At 39.4% G+C, this 27,594-nt stretch overlaps 1 protein-coding gene and 1 pseudogene across 1 annotated transcript in view; both read right to left on the bottom strand.

Annotated features, from left to right (window-relative positions):
• Window positions 1–2,756: 2,756 nt before the first annotated feature.
• Window positions 2,757–19,008, bottom strand: LOC139454317 (uncharacterized; annotated as a pseudogene).
• A 3,701-nt stretch (window positions 19,009–22,709) lies between these two features.
• The window catches only part of LOC139449372 (uncharacterized), a 38,053-nt gene continuing 33,168 nt past the window's right edge, over window positions 22,710–27,594 (bottom strand). Inside the window, exons 11-13 of the mRNA XM_071230724.1 lie at window positions 27,332–27,559; window positions 24,719–24,928; window positions 22,710–24,143 (exon numbers count right to left, since the gene is read on the bottom strand). Of these exons, the coding sequence (XP_071086825.1) occupies window positions 23,350–24,143; window positions 24,719–24,928; window positions 27,332–27,559 (1,232 nt within the window). The 3' untranslated portion in view covers window positions 22,710–23,349. The remainder of the gene's footprint in view (window positions 24,144–24,718; window positions 24,929–27,331; window positions 27,560–27,594) is intronic.

Raw genomic sequence — 27,594 nt, forward strand, 5'->3', positions numbered from 1 at the left:
TTTCTACTAAGATATATCCAAAGGTCATTATGAGTGAAAGGCTTACTCTCTCAGTATGACCAACGAGAAATGGTATATTGGGTTTGTGAGCGACATGCGAATACACAAGTCAAAATAAATTGTCTGTCCACAAGGGGAATGTGACTTTACGTGAACAGGGTGCATGACAAATTGTTGTTTTTCTGCCGTAGTGATTTTTTGCAATGGTATGGCGGTCGTCGATATATAATGTGAAGCTGTATCAGGTCAACTGGATGTTAAGGATGACATACATTAATACACATATAGGATTGGATTTATAAAGCCTGAACAGTGAAAATGCCAAATCTAAATTTTGTGATGGGCTTTACTATTACCATAGGCGTCACGAAATATAATCTTGAATTAAAAAAGTGAATCTAGTTTCATTGAACACACTGTTACAGAAACAAATATGGCGCAGCACATCCCTTACAATTATACCAAATGTATTTAGACTGAGAGCAATTTGCTTCAAGGACATATACATGGACTGGTTGCCCGCGATAGTAACAAAAGTACATATTAAACAAAATAGGAATTATTCTCAGGTATTAAAAGTAATAAACTTGTAGTTAAGTACCTATATATTCGGTATATTTCAAAGGTAGCTTCAAATGCTGGAAACTATTTCAGCATTAGTATGAGGAGAAAATAGAAACATTATGTCATTTCAGGTGTTGATTGTTTGTTTTGGCTTCTTGTGTATAATCACCCTTCAAGTATTGTGTCAACTAAATGATAAAGGATTACACTATGACCACTGTAACAATGCGTAATTCTGAATTTGACGCCTTCAAACAATGAACAATCATTTCTGTAATAACGTAATATTCTTCCCCCCTCCTTCATGTCCGTGTCCCCGACAGCCTCCGACAGATCTGTTCTATTCTTTGTCATCTCATTACCACATGTTTTGTTTCAATGAGCTGCCTGAATGTATATTCATAACTAAGAATCGATCACGTCATGACAGTCCCAGCTGTTTTTGACAGTAAGATATTCTGCAGCACATTGCAAAAAGTACAATGCATACCACAGCTTGATCTTACACCTGCTTCTTTAGTGCATGTTAAATGTGTGTTTATATTGCTAGGTACAGAGTTAGGTAAAAGTGCCCAACCCCGTTCTGCCATCGTCCTTCTTTCTCTCAAGGAGAGAACACAACTGATGCATACATAGCCGGGCGTGTAGAGAGGAGGTGCCAGGACCGTGCATCAGTAGGAGACTTACATGGAGGATTTAATGTGGACACTGTATACAGGCGGTTACCTCCTGCTGTATGCACAGACATGGGTAAAGAAATACACTTTATGTGTAAGAAATGGTATGCTTGAGTTTGGTGACAGCGCATCAGTGAATCTGAGGCTTAGATATCTATCAGTGTGACAGGTAAGATAGGTACCTGTATATTTAACAGACCTTTTTATAGTTCAGTAGAAATAGTTAGTAAATGTGCTTTCTATGCAATAAAAAAGCGACACAGCCACCTGTCACAACTACTGGTGTTTTATTATTCATTTTTCATTGAAGACAAGATATATTTTAATGCGCTTCACTTAATATACAGCTACAGTTATCTCCCTTGGACCGCCCAGTTTCTGCACTTGTGCATACTTTCAAACAAACGTAATGACATTTTCAATCGTTCAAGTGCGGATTAAAAAAACAACTAATTGTCAGTTACAATAGAAGTCGGATAGCTTTCAAAAACAAAGATTCTAAAGTTTCATTATTTATTTTAGTTCCGATAAGTCCCTTCAGCTTCAATCTGCGACATTTCCAGTGCCGTAAAATGACCCTTATCCTACACGAGTCTCTGTATTCATAGCTTGTTAGTGAACAGCAACGTCATAAATAGGACATCAGTGCCATGGTTTCTGTTTTCAAATAAGCTAACAGAGGTTAGTTGAAATTGTTTTTTCATTCTGCGGCAAGTAATCTATTACTTTGTCAGCCCATGCTGTTGTTCATCAACACCATCTTCCAACACACATATTTACAACAGGGTCTCCTCACAAAACTCAATTCCAAAACATAATTACTATATCAATGGAATGTCAGATGTTGTAGTTGTATTTTGCATTTAGAACTGCAATACCTTGAGCAATATCAGGAATATTCCAGCTGTATGACACCGGTGTATAAATAATCGAATCTTGACCAGACAGTTATCAATAGCATCGACCCACACAATAGTGGGATACGATGACATGCAACGACTCACCGAGCCTGACAACCCGATCCATTTAGTTGCATCTTACAACAAGCATACGTTGCTATAGTGACCTATAGCTGTGTACTTACCCGGAATCCCAGTGGGTTTGTTTGCACTGTAAATCATGTATCAAAATCACATTTTAAATGTATTTATTGAAACTAGTCACTCTGACCGGAATACACAGACCTGTACTATATATCTAACAAATTATTACAAATTTCATTGGCATATGAAACATTTTGTTTCAGGACAGACATGTGAAAAGGGGATACTTTAAAGAGAGAGCCCCGCTAAATCTACCATGTCCAACAATCACATACAAAACTGAGTTGATTTGCCGATATGATTCACTGATATAATTTATGTTCTTTATCTGTAAACATACAAACAATGATTGTGGTGCAATACTTTAATTTCAAATTTTAAATTCAAATGTACAAAATAGCAAACATTTGTAGATCATTTAAAGCAATATTTTTCAGTCCAGTCAGCACATAATCAGTGCATGAGACCTGCATCACTTCGGGCTTTCCTCCCACATTAAGCTGACACGCCGTGATATAACTGGAATACTTTTAAAAGCGGCGTTAAACCAAACTCACTCACTCACTCACTCATAATCAGTGCAGTGAAAACGCTTTAACCCCACGTGATGAGCACACATACATACAGCCACGCCCATCTAGACAAAGACCCTGCGGACCATGAATACCGTCCTGTGATGTCAGTATGTTTCTCACAAACTCCCCCGACTCAGTCAGATGGATGATGCTATGTTGATAGTTGTCTGTCACCAGGATGTCACCTGTGCTGGTACTTGTGATACCACGTGGATATCTCAGTGCTGTGTCTCCTGTAGGGCTGTAGGTGAACACCACATCTCCCCAGGGGGTCAGACAAACAACACACCTGGAAACCAAGTCAGACACAAGGATGTCTCCTTTCCTCGTAGTACAGATGAAGAAGGGGTACTGTAATATGTTGTTAGCATTGTGGAGTGGGCTGATTGACCTCAGCACGTGTCCCGACATATCCAGGATATCAACACAAGGAGGAGAGTGGGACCCTGCTGCTAGTGTTGATGACGTCAGAGACGTTATACCCCGGTACTGTTTGTTTGTTGTGATGGTTGACAGCAGCACCAGGTCAGGGTTGACTTCAACTGTTACAATCTGTCTGGTATCTGGCACAGTGACAGCCACCTGGTTGTGTTTCACTTTTGTCACACTGTAAGGTCCGCTGCTCAGACTGAGCTTACTGTGGGAAACCTTGTTATTCCTGGTGTAGAAGGACTTCACATTTGTGTTGCCGACGTCTGTGACTACAACTGTATCTGTACCATTCACAACAAGTACTGTGACATCAGTAGCATCCGCTGCTTTTCCATCTCCTGCTACACCGACGTTAATTGTGTCTTGTAACACAGGAGTCGCCTTCAGGTTCAGTACACCTTCACACAGGACGTCTATCTCACCCAGCTGTAGGTCGTCCAGTGCTCTACTCAGCTTGTCCGTGTCCTGTCTGAACATGATGCTGGCTATTCTCCCCTTCTCTTTCAGGTCTGCGTCTCCGACAGCATCCACATCACCGGCCTCACATCCCTGATACATCTCATACACATCCATGTCACTCTCAGACTGTAGAGTCTGGTCTATCAGCTCCGCCTGTTGTTGGTACATCTGTACTGACAACTCTCCTGACTTTATGTCTGCTTTTAATTGCCTCATGTGTTTGTCTGACATTTCTTTCAGTTCATCAAGAAGTTTTCTTTCCTTGCGTTTGATCATATCAATTGCTTTCTTTGTGGTAGACTTGATGTCGGATTCCTTTTGCAAATAACGCTTTAATTCTCCATTGCATCTTGTTTTCTGTTTGTCAACGAGAGCTTCTATCTCATCACATTTCTTCATCAAGTTGTTTTTATTCCTTGTCAGCTCTGATTTCATTGAGGATATTTCAGTTCCAATTTAAACAACACATTTACAATTTCTGTGATAAATAATGCAACATGTCTGACAAAGTGCTTTTTGCAGTCTTTGCACATCAGTTTAATATCTTCATCTTTGTGGTCTTTACACATAACCCTTCGCCTTCTTCTGACCTTGACCTCTCCAGACATGCCAACTACGTCATGGTGGCGTGAAGATGGGTGTCGATTATGCATCCGTACACATCGTTCACAGAGTGCGTCGTCACAAACAGAGCACCAAGAGGTAGCAGGAGTTGTCTCCCTTTCCTCCTTACAATAACGGCAGTAGGTCGTATCTGAAACAATAAGAAATCATTTATAATACCATTATGTTGAAAAATGGTAAAATTAAAGTGTATTGCCAAGTATCTAACAATGAATTTTGCAACAATTCTACTAATGAGTAAACGATATCGTAAAGCATATACAACAACTGACAACCAAATGGTTGGAGGAGTTGACTGACTTCCTCATAAACAATAACGACAGTTGGTCTTGTTAATCATATATATATAGCATGATATTTACAAGCAATAGCAGTGTGTTGTCTGCATCATTAATTTAAGGTTTATGCAAAGTGACAAAGTTTCATTTGGTTACATCACCTTTACACACTGATAGTTCAATATGTATTCGTGTGTAAGATTCTTCTCAATTATATAACGTGGACGTATTTACATGGACACGCTTTTTATAAGAGAAAATAACTATGGTTGTTATCAGAGATACGGAAAATCAAGTTATGGATAAAACCATGAAGCTTGAAGACAAAGTGATTTAGTGTGCTGTGTCAGGTAAATAACATATAACTGTAAGAATCTCGGATTTTACGCAAATGATGATAATGATAACATGTTTAAACCTAAACATAACTTAAATGTGTTCACAGCCAAACACATTTTCATAGTGTTTATCAATTTAATGGTGTTAACAGTCAAAATACATGTTTAGAGTGTTTATCAATTTTATAAACGTGTTTACAGTCAAAATACTTTTTTATAGTGTCTATCAATTTTATAAACAGATTGTGTACTGTGTATATTCATGATTGTATGGTTTTATTCTCTAGTTCGGAGTGTATGGAATACTAGAAGGGGCATTGTTGTGTTGTCACATTGTCACATTGTCGCGCTTTGGTTAATTTTGACACATTTTGCTTGTTTTTGAAAGGGCGTGTTACGACGTAAATTGTAATAAAAATGTAATACTTGTAATACTTGCAGCAAATTGTAATAATTTTGACGTAAATTGTAATACGCAAATTGTAATAAAAATTGACGTAAATTGTAATAATCTCTACGCCAATTGACTAGAAATGATCTTTGTCAGTTGAGCTTGCGTTTCACATGTACAATTCGAGATATACTGTGTATGATGACAAACGTACAAAACTGTTAAGTTAGGGATGGTTGGTATAGACTTTATCGTACAATCGTCATTAAAGGGTGGTGTCAACATCGATAAATTTAAATGACTGAAAGATGATGGGTTACACAACCGTATATTCGACAAATAACTTAATTGTGACATATTATTCAATACTCTTATAAGACTTTTCAAGATGTTTTTTGCATTACTTGCTTCAACAGTACGTTGACCAGTTCGACACGACTGAACGAGTGATGACGAAGGGTACAAACACAGGCTGGTCAACCAGTGTGTCGACTTGCAGTGGAAACGCTATACGAGTTGATAAGGAGTACATGATCCTTTTTTTGAAACAAACGAGGGAATTTAATCATATTTATACAATTCATTTTATTTTGACGAAGAATTCAAATACAACAGATGAGTTGATAGATCCCGTGCATATACAAATAACATCCGGTATCTTCGGAAACACTTGTACAGTTTCAAAGAGTATACGAATTATCATAAATTTCTTGTATTTGTTACATTTTGTATAACCTTTAATTGCTCATATCAGCATTTTTGTGGGACCTCTCACAAAGTAGTGTCACTCATTTTTCACTTGGAACTATTTGTAGAAGTGCAGTCATAGATCTGATACCAATGACATACATACATACATACATACATACATACATACATACATACATACATACATACATACATACATACATACATACATACATACATACATATATTTCTTAGTTAGTCACTATTCATTTCATTGGGATGTTAAGAAGGTATGCTATAATTTCAATATTGTATTACAGTGCTTGACGTTAGCTGGAATTATTTTAAACCCCCGAGAAGATTATCCTCTGAGGTAATTTTTGTCCGTATATATGTAACAAATTAGTGATAACTTATGAAAAACGTAATTATCTGTTTCAAAAATTATGTACCGCATTATACGTGAGGTACCAAATTTGGTATCCAGGTTGCTTGGCGCAATCCACCAACGATTGCCGACTTTTAATGATCTTACAATACTCTTCGTATAAGGCTACAGATAATATTTACGTTAGTGACAAAACCCTTTTCATTATAGATTTTTCATCCTTTCAGTTTTGATCAAAACAGATATATTTCAGCAATAATTGATTGCAACAAATTTATTATACATTTTGATGCTCTTTGAAACTCAACAAGACATGCCCGAAGATACCGGATATTTTTTGTGTTATCATGATGGATTCTGTTTTTGTTGTTGGGGCAAGGAGTTATTATCCCAGCAAAAGTTGTCGTAACTCAATGTTATTGCAATGGACTCCTAGCTAAGCTACTATTGGATGATAAATCAGTTAACCTATTTGTCGAATAGACGTACCTAATGTAATCCATCATTGTTAACCCGAGGATGGATCTTTCAGTCATAAATTTCGATGTGTACAGTTGCTAGAGTATCATTCTAACTATACAGGCATGACACAAGCTGCACGTAAAATAATTGATAAAGGTAGTCCTTGCGGGTTCACATACCTACATGTACATCGCCGCCCAGGACATTGTCATTATTTGCTTTACATCCATCGAGCAACGTTAAAAAAGTTGAAACTTGAATAATAATAAATTGATATTATGTATATGAACATGTATAAATCAGCTTGCACACAGACTACTGCAGACTGACATGTCATCCATTTGCTAGTTTAGTTTAATTCAAACATTTTTTATTCACAGAACAAAATGAGAATTGTATTGGGGACAAGTTCTTGCAACTTAGCAAACCCCTCTCCGCATAAAATATGTACAAATATACAGTTGCAAAATAAATAAATTTGCTTCAGTCAGTAAATGTCAGACTTTCCACATTTACACATCAATATATTTGTGTAAGTTTGTTTCGTTATAATTATTCCATTGTGTATATTCCTACCTACTATACCAATTGAAATATGATTCCATTAGGTTAAATATGAACAATTATGATGAAAATCGTCAATATGATATATTACAATTAAGTACAAAACACACAGAGTATTTCTCGAGAAAAGAAAAAAACTAAGTTCATTCTAGTAATTAATCCTCTTCTTGACAACCATAGAAATGAAATTCCAATGCGTTTATATATACATATAATTATACAACAATGTACGATAACGAGCTCAATCCTTCCCCACACCCATACTTTAATGACGATTGTACGATAAACCCTGTAAAAACCCTGACAAGGATAGGTTCTAGACATTTAACGCCTTTGACACTAAACTTATTAGGTTATTACAATTTACGTAAAAAGTTATAACATTTTACCGCAAGTTGAGATTATTTCAATTTACGTCAATTTTTATTACAATGTACGTTGTTATTACAATTTACGTCAAAATTATTATAATTTGCTGCAAGTATTACAATTTACCATTTTATTAAAATTTACGTCGTAACAGGGCTACTATGCGACAACGCGATAATGTCCCTTCTAGTATTCCATATGAGTGAGTTGTCGCGGCTTCGAACAGTTTTGTTTCCGGTATATCACGGCCTGCTTGCCAGCTTGTGCAGGTCCAAGAGGTTTACCATCTGGGGGGAACCCACGAGTACTGGTATGATGCTGGCAAATCTAGAAACATAACCTTGGGATTAAAGTCGTTTTAGGCAACTCATCATATGTTGTGCTGCCCAAGACGCCTTGACACATCCATGGAATATTACACATTTAGAATATGTTCCATTGACCGTATTCACGCTCACCTTTAGATCCAGGGCAGAATGAGTCCAGGAGTCCCTGGATGACAAACATAGGCTTGATGTCATCCGCCCACTCCTCCACTGGCTCCTCAGGAAAAGACACTTTCGTCATCTTGCTGCAGAATGGACACAGGAGAGACTTGGCACTGATGGCTTCTGGTCTGGTTTTGGTGAAGCTGACGACACATTTCCGACAGAAGGTGTGATAACATACAAGTGTGCATGGCTTGTCAAACACCTCTGTACATATTATACATGTCAGAAAGTGTTCTGTTAACTTTTCGGAGGTCGCCATCTAGATTAAAATAGAAACACGACGTCTTCATGTCTTGTACACATATGACACAAATGTATTCATGTAGAATACAAAATTTCAATGAAAACACCAAAACGAACGAATATACAAAACTAAACTAAATCACCCTCTGTGCTTCGTTCACAGAAGGGGTGCATGGGTAGCCCAGTCGTCTAAGACGCCGCAATTCGCTGTGCAGAGTTGCGCCTCTTGGGCACGCCAGAAACCTTTGATTGTGGGTTCGAATCCCCTTTCGCCCCGATAATGTTTCTAGGTTTGTCAGCATCATACCCGTGCTCGTAGATTTCACGAGCTGGTAAACGTCTGCGAATGCATAAATTCGGGCTTTCCTTCAACATTAAGCTGACACGCCATGATATAACTGGAATACTTTTCAAAGTTGTGTTAAACCTAACTCACTCATTCATAAAAAAAAGTAAAATGAACCTTATTTCATTCTGAAAAACGTATGCATATTATACATCTTGAGCTTAATAGGCCTAACATTTTACCTCGCTCCCTCTCTCCCCCCCCCCCCCCCTCTCTCTCTCTCTCTCTATAAGTCTCTCTCTCTCATATAATTAATGATCACACGATATCTAATTTTATTTCTAATTTGACCAGGTTCTCACATATTCTCATTTGACTTTCTGTTAGGTGAGCCATAACTCCAAGACGCTTATTTAGTTATATGAACCTGCCACATTATTTAAATCAGTATTTCAATGATGCCAATACTTCTCAATGCTTCTCAACTAACCTATATAACAGACTCATTGTGTCCACTGATAATTGATAACAAGTCACTGCACATGGTTTTCCAGTGGTATTGATAACGTGATCTAGTAATAAACTGTCACACCACATCAATAATCATGAGTTCTGGAATTCGCAATGACTGATTGATGGTTATATATGTTTTCATGTAGGTAGATGTGTTTAATAATTGATGTGAAGTTTCAAGTGAAAACTCCATGCCCACCCTAACATGAATACCGACATATCACATACAGGTACAAAGTGTACTTCTCTCAGACATATGGCTGTCGCGTGACCGCGTATATGAAAAGTAGAACGGTAAAAATGAATTCATTAAGTTAAATGTTCAATTCAGTTCGTTGTTTGACAGCCTCAGATACAGTTAAATGAACCCTTACGCTTCAGTCCAGCGCATAACAGGACAATTGTGTAACGTTATAATTTAAGTTTGACGCAGACCTTGTGACAACATACGCTCACCTCAGTGAGTCAGCTTGGGTAACCGGTGTCGAGGGAAGTTGAGCACCGGGTCAGATTTATCCGTGTGAGCTGTGACGCAACACAATCTGACGGCTGTCATCCCCATTAAGTTGATATTGAAAGTGTGTCTGGCTTCCTTGTTTCCCAATTGAAAACGCAAGCTTAATTTCAGTTACTATAAGCTGTTTTCAAAATTGGCTATTGTATTATGTTAAACTATAATACATTGACATATAAATCGTATAAGGCCGTAATACAGACCCTGAAACAAATATATCCAATACAGCCCATAGTATTTAGTAAGTATAGAATATTGCAGTATCTGAAAATGACGAAAGCCTCTTGGCTGTATTTATTATATTTGATAATATTAATTTAACAACTGTTTTCTATGTTCCTTTCAGAGACTAGATGTCAGTCTATGAATCTATGTGAACCTACACACAGTGGAGCCCCGAGGGACACAACTTGCAATTAAAAGCTGATTTCCATCTCCAAACAAGGTTCTTATGTGAACACTGTTACATTCTTCTGTGAATAAAATAAATATACCGATGTATGTAAAACTTTCAAACTAATACAGTTTATTTGTGTTTCTATTCACCAGACCCGTGAAGATCCTGGGTAGAATAGGTCTTCAGAAACCCATGCAGGCGGCCAACGGGATCGGATGGCGGCCAATGGGATCGGATGGTCAGACTCGCTGACTCAGTTGATGCATGTCATCGTATCCCAATTGCGTAGATCGATGCTCATCATGTCAATCACTGGATTATGTACAGACCGCCGGCATATAGCTGGAATAGTGCGGCGTTAAACAACAAATAAACAAACAAATAAAAAAACTATTTCCCGCTCTTAGACCAGTCGATTTTCAACTGACGGGAGATAAAAAATACTTACAACCTAGTTTATTTCAACGAAGAGCAATAATGTTTATATTTATAGGTGTACCGTGTCGTAATGGAGCACGTGATTGGTTATTCCATTTGGAATATCCGAAATTTTAATTTATGGATGCAATGTTTAATTCGCCAAAGACAGTGGAATGGAGTTTCACGGTGATGGTCTGGAGAACAATCTAAGTAAGGATAAGATACATGGATGAAACCTTCTTTATTACAAACAGAAGTGACCTTTCGGTGAAGGTGCTAACACAGTTATCAGGCAAAGGAAACGTCATGCCTATTTGATACCCGTCAAGATCCAGGGTGGAATAGCTCTTCAGCAACCAATGCTTGCCGTAAAAGGCGACTATGCTTGTCGTAAGAGGCGACCAACAGGATCGGTTGGTCAGGCTCGCTGACCTGGTTGATGATATCAATCACTGGATTGTCTGGTCCAGACTCGATTATTTACAGACCACCGTCATATAGCTGGAATATTGCTGAGTGCGGCGTTAAACAACAAACAATCAATCAATCAATCATGCCTATTTGTAATAAAAAAAGTTGTTCATCCATATATCTTATCCTTACTTAGCACTCCAATTCCTAAATGCCTATCAAGGAAGTTGAGAACAATCCTCTACTTAATTAGGTCCGACTGCACGATCTCTTTCATCTTTCGAGGCATCCACTTATGACATATATGACATGACTTGGAATGCAAAAAAAGGTTGGAAAATTATTTTGGTCAAAGAGCATATTTTGTGACAATCCCATTAATCAGTAACACTGACAACAGTAGTCGTTTACTCGCTCAGAACAAATCAGATACGTGTTCGCATAGTCAAACATTCAGCATTCTAAACGTTAAAAGATGGTATTTGTTGTTTCACTGCCTTGCGCTCGACATTAAGGGGATAAAACCAGGGCCGGTCGACTCTGATACAGTGTACTGTGTCTGATTGGGGTATTCATGTTAAAACGGTAGCATGGTATTTCAGTGGTCTGGCACTATAATGCCCGGACGCACGCACGCACACACCTTATTTCACATCACCTATTCAATCAACAATACACACAATCACATCCAAACATTTTATTCTGAAGTGTTGAATTTGTATGCGCGCTATTTCGAATGTACTGACAGTAAAGCTTATTTCTCAGTCTATATATTTCATTGTTCCATCATTCGTTTCCATCACTATATACTACTACTACTACTACTACTACTACTACAACTACTACAACTACTACAACTACTACTACTACTACTACTACTACTACTACTGATAATAATAATAATAATAATAATAATAATAATAGCTCTTCCCTCAATCGCTTATATTTACCAATCGTAATGGGCAGGCGTTGTTTGAATAACGTTGGGGCTCTTCGTGATAGAATTGTTTTGTGCACTTTTTCACGCATCTATTTGTCTGATGATCCTCTTGTGAAGCATGTCAAGAGTCATGATGAAAAGAAGCCGAGGATGTGGGACATAATCTCAATGTCAATGTTGATTTTGTTGATGGTTCTGTACTGCTGGACGGTACAGAAATGAGTGTCAACTAAACGAAGTGCCATATCAGATCGGCCCAGTTTTTCAAGGAGAGGCTATCTGAACGACCACTGCATCGAGTTTATGTGCAGTGTGTTGAGAAAGTAAGCAACCCTGCAGAGTCCTTCGCTTGGATGAAGTCGGCTGGCCTGAGAAGTGAAGCAGAAGGCTTTCTTTTTGCTACTCAGGACCAGTCACTTCCCACTCGAAACCGTCAATGTGTGATTTTGCATCAAAATGTAAATATGAAATGTAGATTATGTAATGAATTTAATGAGACTTTACAACACATTGTCAGTGGATGCCCAGTTTTTGCACAAACAATTATCTTAAGCGACATGATGAAGTGGCTCGATCATTTTTAAACTGTCTTCGCAATGTTTGTGGTTTTGATGCAGAGGTCCATCCATGGTACGACCCAAGATCTGTAGAGGGCGTTATGGAAAATGATAAATACAAAATTCTTTGGAAGAGGCCCGTATACAGCCTCAGACGTATCCAGGCCAATACACCTGATCTTGTCCTTTTTGATAAATCCAATGAAATCTTTATTTTATTGAATTTTCTGCCCCCTTTGACTCCGATGTCATTGAAAAGATTAGGAAAAACATGCTTTCGAAATGTTACGCTTAAATGCCAAGAACCAAGTTGTCCGATTCCCCATTGTCCCCTCTGCTATGCAGCCCTTCTGACAATCTGGGTAATGCAGAAGGCTGCAGTGTTTGGGAGTCTTCACATTAACCGAAAAGTTCTGGGTGGGTTTGACCAAGCAGCGCTTCCTGGGAGAAGTCTCATTCGCTGTTAGGGCTGCGTGGAGAGGGGGCAAGGGCCCTGATGATGAGCCTAACCAGCCTGACTGTGCCAGAATCACCCAAACCCTCTTTGCTGCATTTTTATTTTAATCTGTAAATAATAATAATAATAATAATAATAATGATAATAATAATAAAAAAATAATAATAGAAAATAAATAAAATGTGAATGGAAAACAACCAGATTCACTGCTACTGCGAGTGTTGTTTATTGTTTCTTGAGTTCAACAGGCGACATCAGGTTAGATAAAACGGACGGCAGACGCAAAGTTATTTTAGAATTGTATTTAGCGAGTAAACAAGACATAAAGAATATACATGTCACCATGGTTTCCGTTTTCAAAAGCAGAGGTCATATTGTACGATTCCGACTATATCATACACTTGATTCATGGACCTATATCAAATAACATAGCGGCCAGGTGTTCGCAAAAAGGTTAGGGTACCCTGCCCCACCGGTGACACCTGTCATAAAGACATGCACAGGCAAGTCAAGTGTTCAACTGAACAAACATGGGAACATATGGTCAAAATAAGGAATTGAATTCGACATATTTTTGGTCACTGATTTTGACATGTCCTGCACATGTCGAACTAATAACTTTTTGAAAGCTTTACATATGGTTCAAGTCTTGCTTAAATGCAGACCCATTTGAGCAAGAATCGTATTGAAATATTGATAGAAAGATTATGTTCGACTGTACCTAAAAAGTTGTGACACCAAAGGCTGGAGCTGCTGAAACATTGCTCGACCCAAAGGGAAACATTGGAATGTCTTCGCTCTTGTCATACAGTCTTGAGGATAGTATCATTTGTATAAACCTGCAAATAGTCCATAATTTTGTCAACTCACAAACTTACTCAGCAATAACATACTAGTGTTCTATCATGTAAGAAAGGATGGACCCAACACCAATGTAGATAAAGAACTTTAAGATAAGCTTGTGTCGCAATCCTTCAATTGCAAATACACCCCTGTGCAATATAACAAACACATGTAGTTCCTAAAAAAGATTCAGACATAATCCCATTTCCACTCATTTTAGAGCATTGTGAAAACCTTAACCTCACTTGACAAGCACACATACATACACCCTTGCCCATCTAGACACACACCCCAGGGATACTGAATACCATCCTGTAATGTCAGTATGTTTCTAACAAACTCCCCCGATTCAGACAGATGGATGACTCTGTGTAGGAAAGAATCTGAAACCAGAATGTCACCTGTGCTGGTACGTGTGATGCCACGTGGATATTTTAGTGATGTGTTTCCTGAAGGGCTGTAGGTGAACACCACATCCCCCTTGCTGGTCAGACACAGGACGTACCTTGATCCACTGTCGGACACAAGGATGTCCCCAGTCCTTGTCGTGAAGAGAAAATTGGGAAACTTAAAGATGGTGTAACCATTTACAAGTGGACTGAGTGAACTCAGCACGTGTCCCGTTACATCCAGGATATCAATACAGGCCGGAGAATGGGAACCTGCTGCTAGTGTTGATGGTGTCAGAGACGTTATACCATAGTACTGTTTGTTTGTTGTGATGGTTGACAGCAGCACCAGGTCAGGGTTGACTTCAACTGTTACAATCTGACTGATACCCAAAACAGTTACAGCCAGTTGGTTCTGTTTTAACTTTGCCATACACCATGGCCTGCCCACCGGACCCAGAAAGAGCCTGCTGTGATATTTTTGGTTATTTTTGGTGTAGAAGGACTTCACACTTTTGTTTTCGTAATCTGTGACAACGACTGTAGCTGTACCATTCACAGAAAGCACTGTGACATCAATAGGATCTGCTTCTACCCCGTCTCCTACTCTGACGTTGATAGTGTCCTGTAATACAGGAGTCGCCATCAGGTCCAGCACACTCTCGTACAGGACGTCTATGTCACCCAGCTGTAGATCGTCCAGTGATCTACTCAGCTGATCCGTGTCCTGTCTGAACATGATCCTGGCTATTCTTCCCTTCACCTTCAGCCCTGCGTCCCCGACAGCCTCCACATCACCGACCTCACATCCCTGATACATCTCATACACACCCATGTCACACTCAGAGCGTAGAGTCTGGTCTATCAGCTCCGCTTCTTCTTGGATCATCTGTACTGACATCTCTCTTGACTTTATGTTTGCTTTTAGCTGCTCTATGTTTTTGTCAGACTTCTCTTTCAGCTCATTGAGAAGCTTCATTTCCTTGCTTTTAATCGTGTCCATTGCTTTCTTAGTGGTAGACTTGATGTCTGATTCTATTTGCAAATAAGACGTTGATTCTTCATTGGCTATTGTTTTCTGTTTGTCAACGACAACTTGTATCTTATCACATTTCTTCAACAAATTATCCCTTTTCCTTGTCAGCTCTGATTTAATTGCCGGCATTTCTGATTCCATTTCAACAACACTTTCACACATTTTGTGATAGGTAATGCAACATGTTTGACAAATTGCTCTCTTACAGTCTTTGCAAATGAGTTTTATATGTTCATCTTTGTGTTCTTTACACACAACCTTTTCCATTCTCTTGATCTTGACCTCTCTAGACATGTCAACTACGTCATGGTGACGGGAGGATGGGTTTCTATTGTGCATCCGTACACATCGTTCACAGAGGGCGTCGTCACAAACAGGGCACCAAGAGGTAGCATGAGTTGTCTCCCCTTCCTCCTTACAATAACGGCAATAGGTCGTATCTGAAACAATAAGAAACCCATTATAAAACCATTATATTTAAAAATGGTAAAATGGTAAAATACGGTTTCAAGTATGTGTATTTCAAGGAGCAAATAGTACACATATTCAGTGTGGACTTGCAATAACAGCAGTTGGTCGTATCTGCAACCAATATACATCATATAGTCCAAGTTATTAACCAAGTTTAACTTAGGCTTCAGGTACATTATCTGATACCTTTTAAATAATGGTCAAATAGCCAATTCCTTTCCACTGATTTACCCACCTGAACTAGAAATAAAAGACAACCTAATTTGTTTCATATTTAGATCTATGCATAAAGATCCAAAATGACAAAAATGTATCCCCAATACTGCGTGACAAGAGTGATGATTTCAAAATTCAAAAATCAAATATTCTCTGTATGTCAAGCGATATTACAGTAGCTATAGCCTTTGGTGTCAGCATTTCAGGTACCATCGAGCATGTTCTTTTCACAAAGATTTCAAAGAGTATTATACTAATACACTTGCTCAAACGTTGTTTGAGCAGGGTTACAACATCCAACTCCTTAGTAAATCTGTCGAAAGGCTTTATAGGAGAGAACATTTACAAATTTAAATGACCAAATGTAAGTTTAATTCAATGTACCATATGTTCCCGTGTTAGTGCAGGTACTTGACCTGACTTTACATGTGGTTTTATTCACAAAAACACCAGTTTTTATAGTTGTGATGAGATTTCACCATGTCCGTGTAAGGGAAAATGGCAGATGGCGAGCCATAGGAATGCTTAAATCCGGTATCTTCTACCGTGACGTCGCAGAAACACCATATGGCGCTTATGTCGTAGTTATCAACAGCAAAAACCAGGTTAGAGGCCGTCCCTTGTAGAGGCCGCCTTTGACACCTCTCGCCAAGACATATGGATTAGTACCACTCATCATTGACACAGGTTCCAGAGAGGAAGTCTCACAGCCCGTACCGTCAGAGACGACGTGTACGACTCGTCAGCATCCGTGCCATGCGCCATCCACACGGACATCCCTGACGATAGAAGGACACCGTCTCCAGTTGTGCAGATATTTAAGGAGAATCACGTGTTGCTGGAGTATCAACGTTGCAGAAACTCCGGGTTTTCCTTCTTCAGATATGAAATGCCTTTCTCCAGGTCTTACATTTCCTCAACGTGTAGTGTTTGTTTGTCTCTTTGTTTGTTGTTTAACGCCACACTCAGCAGTATTCCAGCTATATGACGGCGGTCTGTAAATAATCGAGTCTGGACCAGACAATCGAGTAATTGACATCATTAGCATCGAACATCTGGACCAGACAATCCACTGATTGACATCATGAACATCGATCTAAGCAATCGAGATGCGGTGACATGCATGAACCAAGTCAGCAACCCTGACCACCCGGTCCCGTTAGTCGCCTCTTACGACAAGCATGAAGACCACTTCTAACCCGGATCTTTACTGGGGAGGCAAGCATTGGCTACAGTTCGGGTTCAGCATTTAGTGGCATCATTGAGGAGAAGGTGCCAGACCGGCATCAATGCGCAAGGTGGATACAATCGCCTTTGACAGTCTAAACTTGCCTCTGAACCCTTGATGTTTCACTGCAGTGAACATAGCACTTGATAATTCACTGCAGTGAACATAGCACTTGATATTTCACTGCAGTGAACATAACACTTTGACGGAACTATTGTCATACAAGAATTACTTCCCCTTTAATTGTCTCCCTTTGTCTCATGTGACTAGCCCATACACAATTGTTGACGTTCTTTTTACGTTAGTTCCACATAGACGAGGCAAAATGATGACGGATGGTCATTTATGGATTTAATATCACTTCTAGCCGTTTATTCTTCTCTCGAAAATGTTTCATTATAAACTGTCAATCTCTCATTTAACTCGTCAATTGAGAATGTTCGTTTCGCAAAACGCCATTTTTGTAACTTGACCAGCGTGTAGTCTTTCGCGTCTCTCATGGGTCTCCTAGTACTCAAGAATATTTTTTGATACATTTGTTTATATTTTTAAGATTTTGCAAAAAGAAACTACTTTTTAAGACGCAAATACAAGGGGTGGTTAACTGGTTTAATTTTCCGGTAGACAACTGCACAAAAGCCCCTCATCTCGTGACGGGCGACAAGGTGATATTTTCACTCGTGGTTCCTTCCTTAGTTTTTACTAAATTTTTTCACATAAACCTTGAGTGATTGATATACGTGCACGTTTTTGCTGTAAGGGGCAGCTACAACCGATATTGAATACCGTCGAGCGTTGGTAGAATTTAAATTCTAAATCACCTTGTAAGATTAGCGTTGAATCGTTGACCCAATTTCTCCGACTACTGGCCATTGATATCTCCCAATCAAGACCTTTTGACAGTTACATACAGAATTATGTATTTATATTTATGGAAATAATGTCGAGTGTAACGATATTTTTTTTCGGGCTTACTTGTAGATTCTGAGCCAAAAGAGTCCAAAAGTCCCTGGATGACAAAGCTAGGCTTGACGTCATCCGCCCACTCCTCCACTGGCTTCTCAGGGTCAGACACTTTCGTCATCTTCTTACAGAAAGGACATAGAAGAGATCTTGCGCTGATAGCTTCTGGCCTGGTTTTGGTGTAGTTGATAACACATTTCCGACAGAAGGTGTGATTACACACAAGCGTGGAAGGGTTGTCAAACACCTCTGTACATATTGTACAGCTCAGAAAGTGCTCTGTTAACTTTTCGGAGGTCGCCATCTGGTTAGGAAGAAGATTACGAGACCTTTATATGTGCATATTTCTCTCTGTGTTCAGTATTCATGTAAATATAAGAGCCATGGTTTGACGTAAAGACAATTGAACCCTTGGAAATGTCCCACAATACAAACTTTCATCGTCACTATTTGACGGTGATTCATGAACTCATGCTCGTAAAATGGACTCTGCATGTAGCAGATATTTCTTATGCTTATGGAAAGGGTATATTTCAATAATTTCACATAAGCACACTATTGACAAATATGTAATCTAAGACTCACGTGGTGTGAATAAAGGAACATAACAAGCAAGATGTTTGACATAAAACATGTATACATTATGTTTTTATCAAATTGCTTATTATTTGTCTATAATTTAATTTAAGTAAACCTACAGTGATTCCAACCAAGCACACATGATAGCAATAGAAGAAGAGACTTACCTGAGACCGCCCACTTGAGAACTGCTGTCGAGTGAAGTTAATCACAACGTCTAATCTTACCAGTACCGATTGTGAACTGGGGATTTTCTCACACTGATAGTGTTGCATACAACATATGCAGTAAATAGGTTACTGGACGTCGTGGATGTGTCAGAGACGCAGCCTTCATTCACTATTAACATAGCATGGGGATTAAGTTGTATTAGATATTTTCAGTATTCCTTTACATCGGGCGGATTTTAAAAGAAGTCATTGGAGAATCAAAGGCTTAAAACAAGCTCCTGGTTACATATGCCATTATTTTACACCACATTCAGGTACCGTCAGTTCCTACATATGTCCTAGATGTCCAACACATGCCCTATACTTCCTGCATATGTCCTATTTCTGATACACATGTCCCATATGTCCTACACATGTCCTAAATGTCCTACACTTGCCCTATACTTCCTGCACATGTTCTATATCTGATACACATGTCCCATATATCCTACACATGTCCTTAATGTCCTACACTTGTCTTATACTTCCTGCATATGTCCTATATCTAATACACATGTCTCATATATCCGACACATGTTCTATGTCCTAAATGTTCTACACTTGCTCTTTATTTCCTGCAAAAATCTTCTATATCTAATACACATGTCCCATATATCCTACACATGTCCTAAATGTCCTACACTTGTCCTATACTTCCTGCATATGTCCTATATCTAATACACATGTCCCATATATCCGACACATGTCCTAAATGTCCTACACTTGTCCTATACTTCCTGCATATGTCCTATATCTAATACACATGTCCCATATATCCGACACATGTCCCATATGTCCTGAATGTCATACACATGTCATTCATCTCTTACATATGTATCTCCTTCATATGTCTTACATGTGTCCTAAATGTCCTACACTTGTCCTGTGCGCCTACAAGATTCACATATTTCCTATATGTCCTACACATGTCCGATACACCTACACATTTAACATTTGTCCTACACATGTACCATGGCCTACACGTGTCCTAAACTTGTCATATACCCCTTAAACATTTCCCATATGTCCCATACGTGTCCTGTATGTCCTACATGTGTCATGTCCTACGCATGTCCTATATTCCCTACGCACGTGCTATATTCCCCACGCATGTCCTACATATGTCCCATATGTGCTATATATGTCCTCTACGTACCACGCATGTCCTACACGTGTCCTACATGTCCTACATATGTCCCATATGTGCTAAATATGTCCTGTACGTACTACACGTGTCCTACATGTGCTTGGGATTCTTCTTTTAAGGATACTTTGTCCTGGGGTTTCACCCGCAATTTATCTCAGGACATGCTAAATGCCCTCATGAAATGTGTTGTGAAAGAAAATCTCCTACTTTCACTGAAGATAATTGCGTGTTTTCAAGCAGTGACAGAAAAAACCCACAGCATCTGATCCACGCCTCCATACTCTTTAGTACATGGAGGGTTCCTAGGGTGAGAAGACGTTTCTGGATTCAAATTGCTTCAATTCTATATAACAAAATGACGAAATATGTCAGTGTGTGAAAGTTGTTTAACGCCGCACTCAGAAATATTCCAGCTATATGACGGCGGTCTGTAAATAATCGAGTCTGGACCAGACAATCCAGTGATTGACATCATGAGCAACAGTCAACGCAATTGGGAAACAATGACATGCAAGTCAGCAACCTGACCACCCAATCCCGTAAGTCGCCTCTTTTACGGCAAGCATGGTTTGCTGAAGACCTATTCTACAACGAATCTGCACGGGTCGTGCGTGAAAGTAAATGAATGATATAAGATCAAAGTAACAACTCACCACATATAGCTTTGAAATTTTATTGAAGTAAAGTAACATGTAAACGACACGGAAAGATGCACTTCTAAATCTAACAGTGATCGGAGGAAATAACAGTCAACAAGACAAAAAGTGAGCATGGCGCATTGACTTCGACTCTAACATATTTCTAAGTTTGAAACATGAAAATACCAATATTCTTTTCAGAAAATACACATATTAAAATCAAACTTAGATTTTCTCATCTCCTATTGTTACAGAAACTGTACCTCCAATTGGAAAAGACCCCATGAAGTAGTTTTCAGGTTACAGGTCACCCAAATTTGAAGTAAAAACAATATTCTAAGTTCACAACATAAAAAAACCCATCATATTTCTTTCAGAAAATAAACATATTAAAATCAAACTTTTCATTGCGCCGTTTATATTAGTATGGAAACTACTTATCCCTAAGTTTGAAAAAAAATCTATGCGGTACTATTCTAAGTACACAACATCATAAAACATCATATTTTTCAGAACATACACATATCAAATTACACTTTGCACTGCACCTCTTCTATTAGTGAAGAAACTGTTCCCTAAATTTGAAAAGAATCCGTGAAATAGTGTTCTAGTTACAGGTCACACAAATGTTTAGGTGAAAAAATGTATTTCTTTCAGAAAATCAAAATGTTGAAATGATTCTTCGCACTGCTCTTCTCCTATACGTATAAAAAGTGTTCCCCAAGTTTAAAAAGAGTCTATAATGTAGACCTCTGACGGACCTACGCAAGGACTGACGGACTGACTGACGGACGGACGGATGGACCTGCCCTTTTAGGTCGGGGGTATAATGACATTTGTACGGTACCTTCGACACTATTCCATCTGTGTCAGGGCGGTGGACAACAAAAATGAGCTCAACACATCGTCCCTATAATATTTTCACGCCATCAGACAAGCAGTATGTACCAGGACGTATGATTGATTGGTGTATAATCCCCAGGGAGCTGAGAATGCTTTTGAATGGACGCTTATCACTGGGATAAAAAAACAACATGTGCCCTAAGACGTCTTCTCTGGAACTATATGTTCTATTATTTTGGTTGTCATCATTATGTTTTCAATATCATACAATTAAAAACCTGCATGTAACACAAACGAAACATACACCTAAGTAGCTTTCTGAACAACGTCACTTGGTGGCAATCAACTCTGTATTCACTAAGTGTACATGTATATGAAAAGACAATCCACAGATCGTCGGAAATATGTCACTGTGGAATCATGTTACAACATCAACGTGTATCAGATGAACATTACAATTCTCACTGGTTCCTTGACAGCCTCACGGGGCTTGTCTACTATTATGAGGATCGGGTGGGAAAATTGACTGCAGAGTACCAATAACTGACTAGGGACGATCAATCCTCAGCTGTGATTTTACACTTTACATCTCGTGTCATGCTTGTCGTCAGAGGCGAATAACGGGATAGGGTAGTCAGCCTCACTGACTTAGCTGATGCATGTTATCGTATTCCAATTGCGTGGATCAATGCTCATGATATCAATCACTGTATTGTCTGCTCCGGCGTCGATTATTTACAGACAGCTATCATAGACCATGCCTATGCTGAGAGCGGCGTTAAACCTCCATCGCAAAACGGTACATTATCGAGTCTAGACCAAACAAACCAGACGAGGGGGTGGGAACAAGAGTAACATATCAATGACAACGGGCACAGTTTCCTTCCAGAATCCTTCCAGATACCTTCCAGAATCTTTCCAGAATCCTTCCAGATACCTTCCAGATACCTTCCAGATACCTTCCAGAATCCTTCCAGATACATTCCAGAATCCTTCCAGATACCTTCCAGAATCCTTCCAGATACATTCCAGAATCCTTCCAGATACATTCCAGATACCTTCCCATTTTAAGTGACTTGAGTATGGTTTTACGCCGCTTTTAGCAATATTCCAGCAAAACCACGGCGGGGGACACAGGAAATGGGCTTCACACAATGTACCCATGTCGGGAATCGAACCCGGGTCTTCAGCGCGACGAGCGAACGCTTTAAGCACTAGGCTACCCGACTGCCCCTCCCATTTTAAGACCGGAATGTTTCCGACCGGGAAACGTTCCGAAAACATTCCTCCTATATAGATAGTAGGTTGTGCATTTTCTTCATTTAAGGTTGAAACACCAGAAAAGATATTTCAAAATTACCAAGAAAACTGGAGGAAGGTGTAGATTTCCGGAGAAGAAAAACCTGGCTTTTCATGTTGTGGGGGTACGATAACACAACATCAGTCGGTTCACAAACTACAATTTGATTGGTTTTTAGAACAAAAATACTGGTACGAGCGAGGCCTATTCTTCACAGGAATAATGACTGTGTTGGCGTTACAGCTAAATTACAACAACAGTAAACATTATACACTTAGACTAATGATAAACTACCCTCTGAAGAGACGTTACAACCGCAAGAACATGGACACATGAAGACACATGCTAATATAAAGATATCTACAAATGCATCAGCGACAGATATCTCAAACACTTCACTTCAGAAATCACCCCCATTTCTTGATGCATTTGATGAAGAAAGATGCCACGCTGATGATGTCAGGGATGAAGATGCATGAGAACATGACGGAAACGATTGCCATGCAAACTGTCCCAGACACAGTTGCAGTTTGACGTTGGTCTTTGGCGCTCGTCTTTTGCCGGATAAAGGCAGAGGTTGTTCGACGATCGACGGTTAAGTTCGCCTTCCTTTCATCCATGACTTCAGATAACGCCGAAGTACTTAGATTCCGCTTGCAGCGACACTGGCAGTATTGTTTTGGTGCAGTCGTTGTGATTGGTGTGGCCGTGGTGGTCAGAACCTCTGTGGCACCCATGGTGACTACTGACGAGACATCAAGGGACGACGCCGTTGATGGTTCAAAGGTAGAGGCTATATTTTGTTCAGCAACGGTAAGCGATGGTGAAATAGAAAGAATACTGCTTGAAGAAGTTCCATTTGAAGGGGCAACTGAGGATTGGTCACTGCTTGAAAGGGATATTGAAGAGGAGGCTGATAGATTATAAGTTTCACTGCTTTGAGAATGGTCTGTTGACACAGATGATGACTGGACGAAGCTGGTGCTGACAGGTGATACATTTGTAAAGCTTTGGTAGGGGGTACGGATGGTCGAGCTCGCCTCAGGGTTTCTGCTGGACAAGGTCACCTCAGGGGTACTGCTGGTCAAGGTCACCTCAGGGGTACTGCTGGTCAAGGTCATCTCAGGGGTACTGCTGAAGGTCAATCCAACTTGTAGGGTACTAGACGTCTCATAAAGACTGCTGCTGCTCACGCGAGGCCCTGTCAATAAAATAACTTTCATAAGGATTGCATATTAATAAGCATACTTATGTTTTATCATTTTGAAATCTACACTGAAAGTTGAGTTCCAAGAAACCCTGTATCCTCGAAAAATACTTGCTTTAACGTCTACATTTATACAAACAGATAATATTTCACACCAATTATGTTCTAGTCAGATGACGTATTAATCTGTTTCATTTGGCAAGGGCCCAGGAATCTGAGCCTCCGCAATTTGCTGTGCAGAGTTGCGTCTCTTCGGCACGTCTGAAACCTTGATTCGTGGGTTCAAATCCTGGTTCTGCCCGATTATGATTCTAGGTGTGTAAGCACCATACCCCTGCTCGTGGGTTTCACCAAGCTTGAAAAAGACTGAGATCAACATTACTTCGGGCTTTCCTCCCACATGAAGCTGACACGCCGTGGTCTAACTGGAATAATGTTCAAATTGGTGCTACACTCAGCTACTCACTCACTCACTTGGAAAACGACGTTTCGAAGGGTATGAAACAGAGGAAGCATTAACACCAAAATCGCAATTTGTCCTTTCTCAAATAAATTTACATAATATATACCTATGGAATAATACGTCCATTCCGTATCCCCTGAGTAACACATCATTAGCGCTTGATCCTCATGAGTACAGCGTTCATAAGAGTGGCTCAAGGCAACTTCAAAGTGTGCATAAACGATATAGGTTCCCTTCCAGCAAAAACATGTTGCCTTTGCATCCTCTGTGGTAGAAGACACATCAGGAAGGGATGTTTTCACAGCTACATTGGTTGCTGCAAATAATAGTATACGAAGATTAGTTAATGCTCCAGGTCAATGACATGCATAAGGTTTAAAATCGACTTACAATAACTGATACAAAGGGCAAAACAACAGGTCATACCTCAGATCATAGATATCAGGACTTTCGTCAGGTAATATTTCAAATTACTGATCCAACCATGCGTCAGGTCATACATATATCAGGTCATTTTCAGCCACATTAAGTCACATCCCAGGTCATATATTTGGTTGCTATCTTGTATTATATCTACATCAGATTCCACAGTATGATATCTTTCATCAGATTCCACAGTATCACATCTTACATCTTACATCTGAGGATGGTCGACTCTCAGGTGGCGTGAGCATATGTATCCAACATTCAATTAGTGAGACAGTGAGATAGACAGATTTGGGCAGATATTGTTAGACATGTGTTATTCATTCCAGCTATTTATTGTTAACGGCAGGGTATATGGAGACGCAGAAAGGGAATATACATATTGTGATCATCAGGGCTGTAGTATGAATGATGACTTTATCTGTTCTCCGGATCTTTATCAATACATTGACATGAAACATTGGAGATCGTGCATAGGCCGATCATTTACCGTTAGAATAGACATGTACATCCCCCAAAATGAACAACCAAAATGATAAGCCAACATCTGGTTGCTTCAAAGAAAATATTGTTTGTAATGAATCCCTTTATGAAACGTTTTTGAATAGCCTGAATAGCCTGCAGAAAGTAATTATATCATCAACTTCTTTTGAGTAAACTGGATTCTAACATAGATGGGGTTGCAGATGATTTCGTCCATGTTATCATAGATTCTGCAGATTGTATGAGGAAAAGAACTAGAATTATGTATTATTAACATACCAAGTCACCATCAGATTCCACCATATCACATCTTACATCAGATTCCACTGTATCACATCTTACATCAAATTCCACTGTATCACATCTTACATCAGATTCCACTGTATCACATCTTACATCAGATTCCACCATATCACATCTTACATCAGATTCCCCTTATCACATCTTACATCAGATTCCACCATATCACATCTTACATCAGATTCCACTGTATCACATCTTAAATCTGATTCCACTGTATCACATCTTACATCAGATTCCACTGTATCACATCTAACGTCAGATTCCACTGTATCACATCTTACATCAGATTCCACTGTATCACATCTTACATCAGATTCCACTGTATCACATCTTAAATCTGATTCCACTGTATCACATCTTACATCAGATTCCACCATATTACACCTTACATCAGATTCCACTGTATAACATCTTACATCAGATTCCACTGTATCACATCTTACATCAGATTCCACTGTATCACATCTTACATCAGATTCCACTGTATCACATCTTACATCAGATTCCACTGTATCACATCTTACATCAGATTCCACTGTATCACATCTTAAATCAGATTCCACTGTATCACATCTTACATCAGATTCCACTTATCACATCTTACATCAGATTCCACTGTATCACATCTTACATCAGATTCCACTTATCACATCTTACATCAGATTCCACTGTATCACATCTTAAATCTGATTCCACTGTATCACATCTTACATCAGATTCCACTGTATCACTTCTTAAATCAGATTCCACTGTATCACATCTTACATCAGATTCCACTGTATCACATCTTAAATCAGATTCCACTGTATCACATCTTAAATCTGATTCCACTGTATCACATCTTACATCAGATTCCACTGTATCACTTCTTACATCAGATTCCACCATATCACATCTTACATCAGATTCCACTGTATCACATCATACATCAGATTCCACTTATCACATCTTACACCAGATTAAAACAATATCACATCTTACATCAGATTCCACTGCATCATCTTAAATACAATTCTACCGTATAACATCTTACATCAGATTCCACATCTTTCATCAGAGAGCGGAAGGTCCGAGGTTCGATCCCCGGCCGCGTCTTACCGAAAGACGTTAAAAGATGGTACTTGTTGTTACCCTGTCTGGCGCTCGGCGTAATGGGGCTAAAACAAGGACTTGTCGGCTTTGAGTCAATATACTGTGACTGGGTGGGGTATTCATGTTAAACTGCGGCATGGTGTCTCAGTGAACTAGCACCATAAATTGGCATCAGTCCGGACTAGTACAAGACACACACACACACACACACACACACACACACACACACACACACACACACACACACACACACACACACACACACACATGCGCGCATGCACGTCGCTATATAAGTGCAATAATCTTGGACGCCGTGTTAAACCCAATTTCATCTCATCTATAGTTGGAGTGCTTCTGACAACAGCCTTAAACAACGAACAAGCTTCACAAAAGTTGCTGATATCTGAAAACTCACGACAAATGGGGATGGAGCACAAGGACGCGTTTCCTCTTGCGACGAAGCACCATGGTCTTGACATAGAACCAAGTGGGTTCCTGCAGTTAGGCGTGTCTCTGTCAGAGATGAGGCCATTGAAGTCGAATTCAAGAGGTGCAACCAAATTCCAACTACGACAAGGCGCACCATTGGCTTCACGCACATTTCCAGAGTAAGTTCTGCCATCTCCTTGACGACATACCCTGTCTGTGAGAGGAACATGTACCGTTATGCACCAAAGG

Source organism: Haliotis cracherodii, unplaced genomic scaffold (assembly GCF_022045235.1).
Source record: "Haliotis cracherodii isolate W230 unplaced genomic scaffold, xgHalCrac1.p SCAF_10, whole genome shotgun sequence".
Classification (NCBI taxonomy): domain Eukaryota; kingdom Metazoa; phylum Mollusca; class Gastropoda; order Lepetellida; family Haliotidae; genus Haliotis; species Haliotis cracherodii.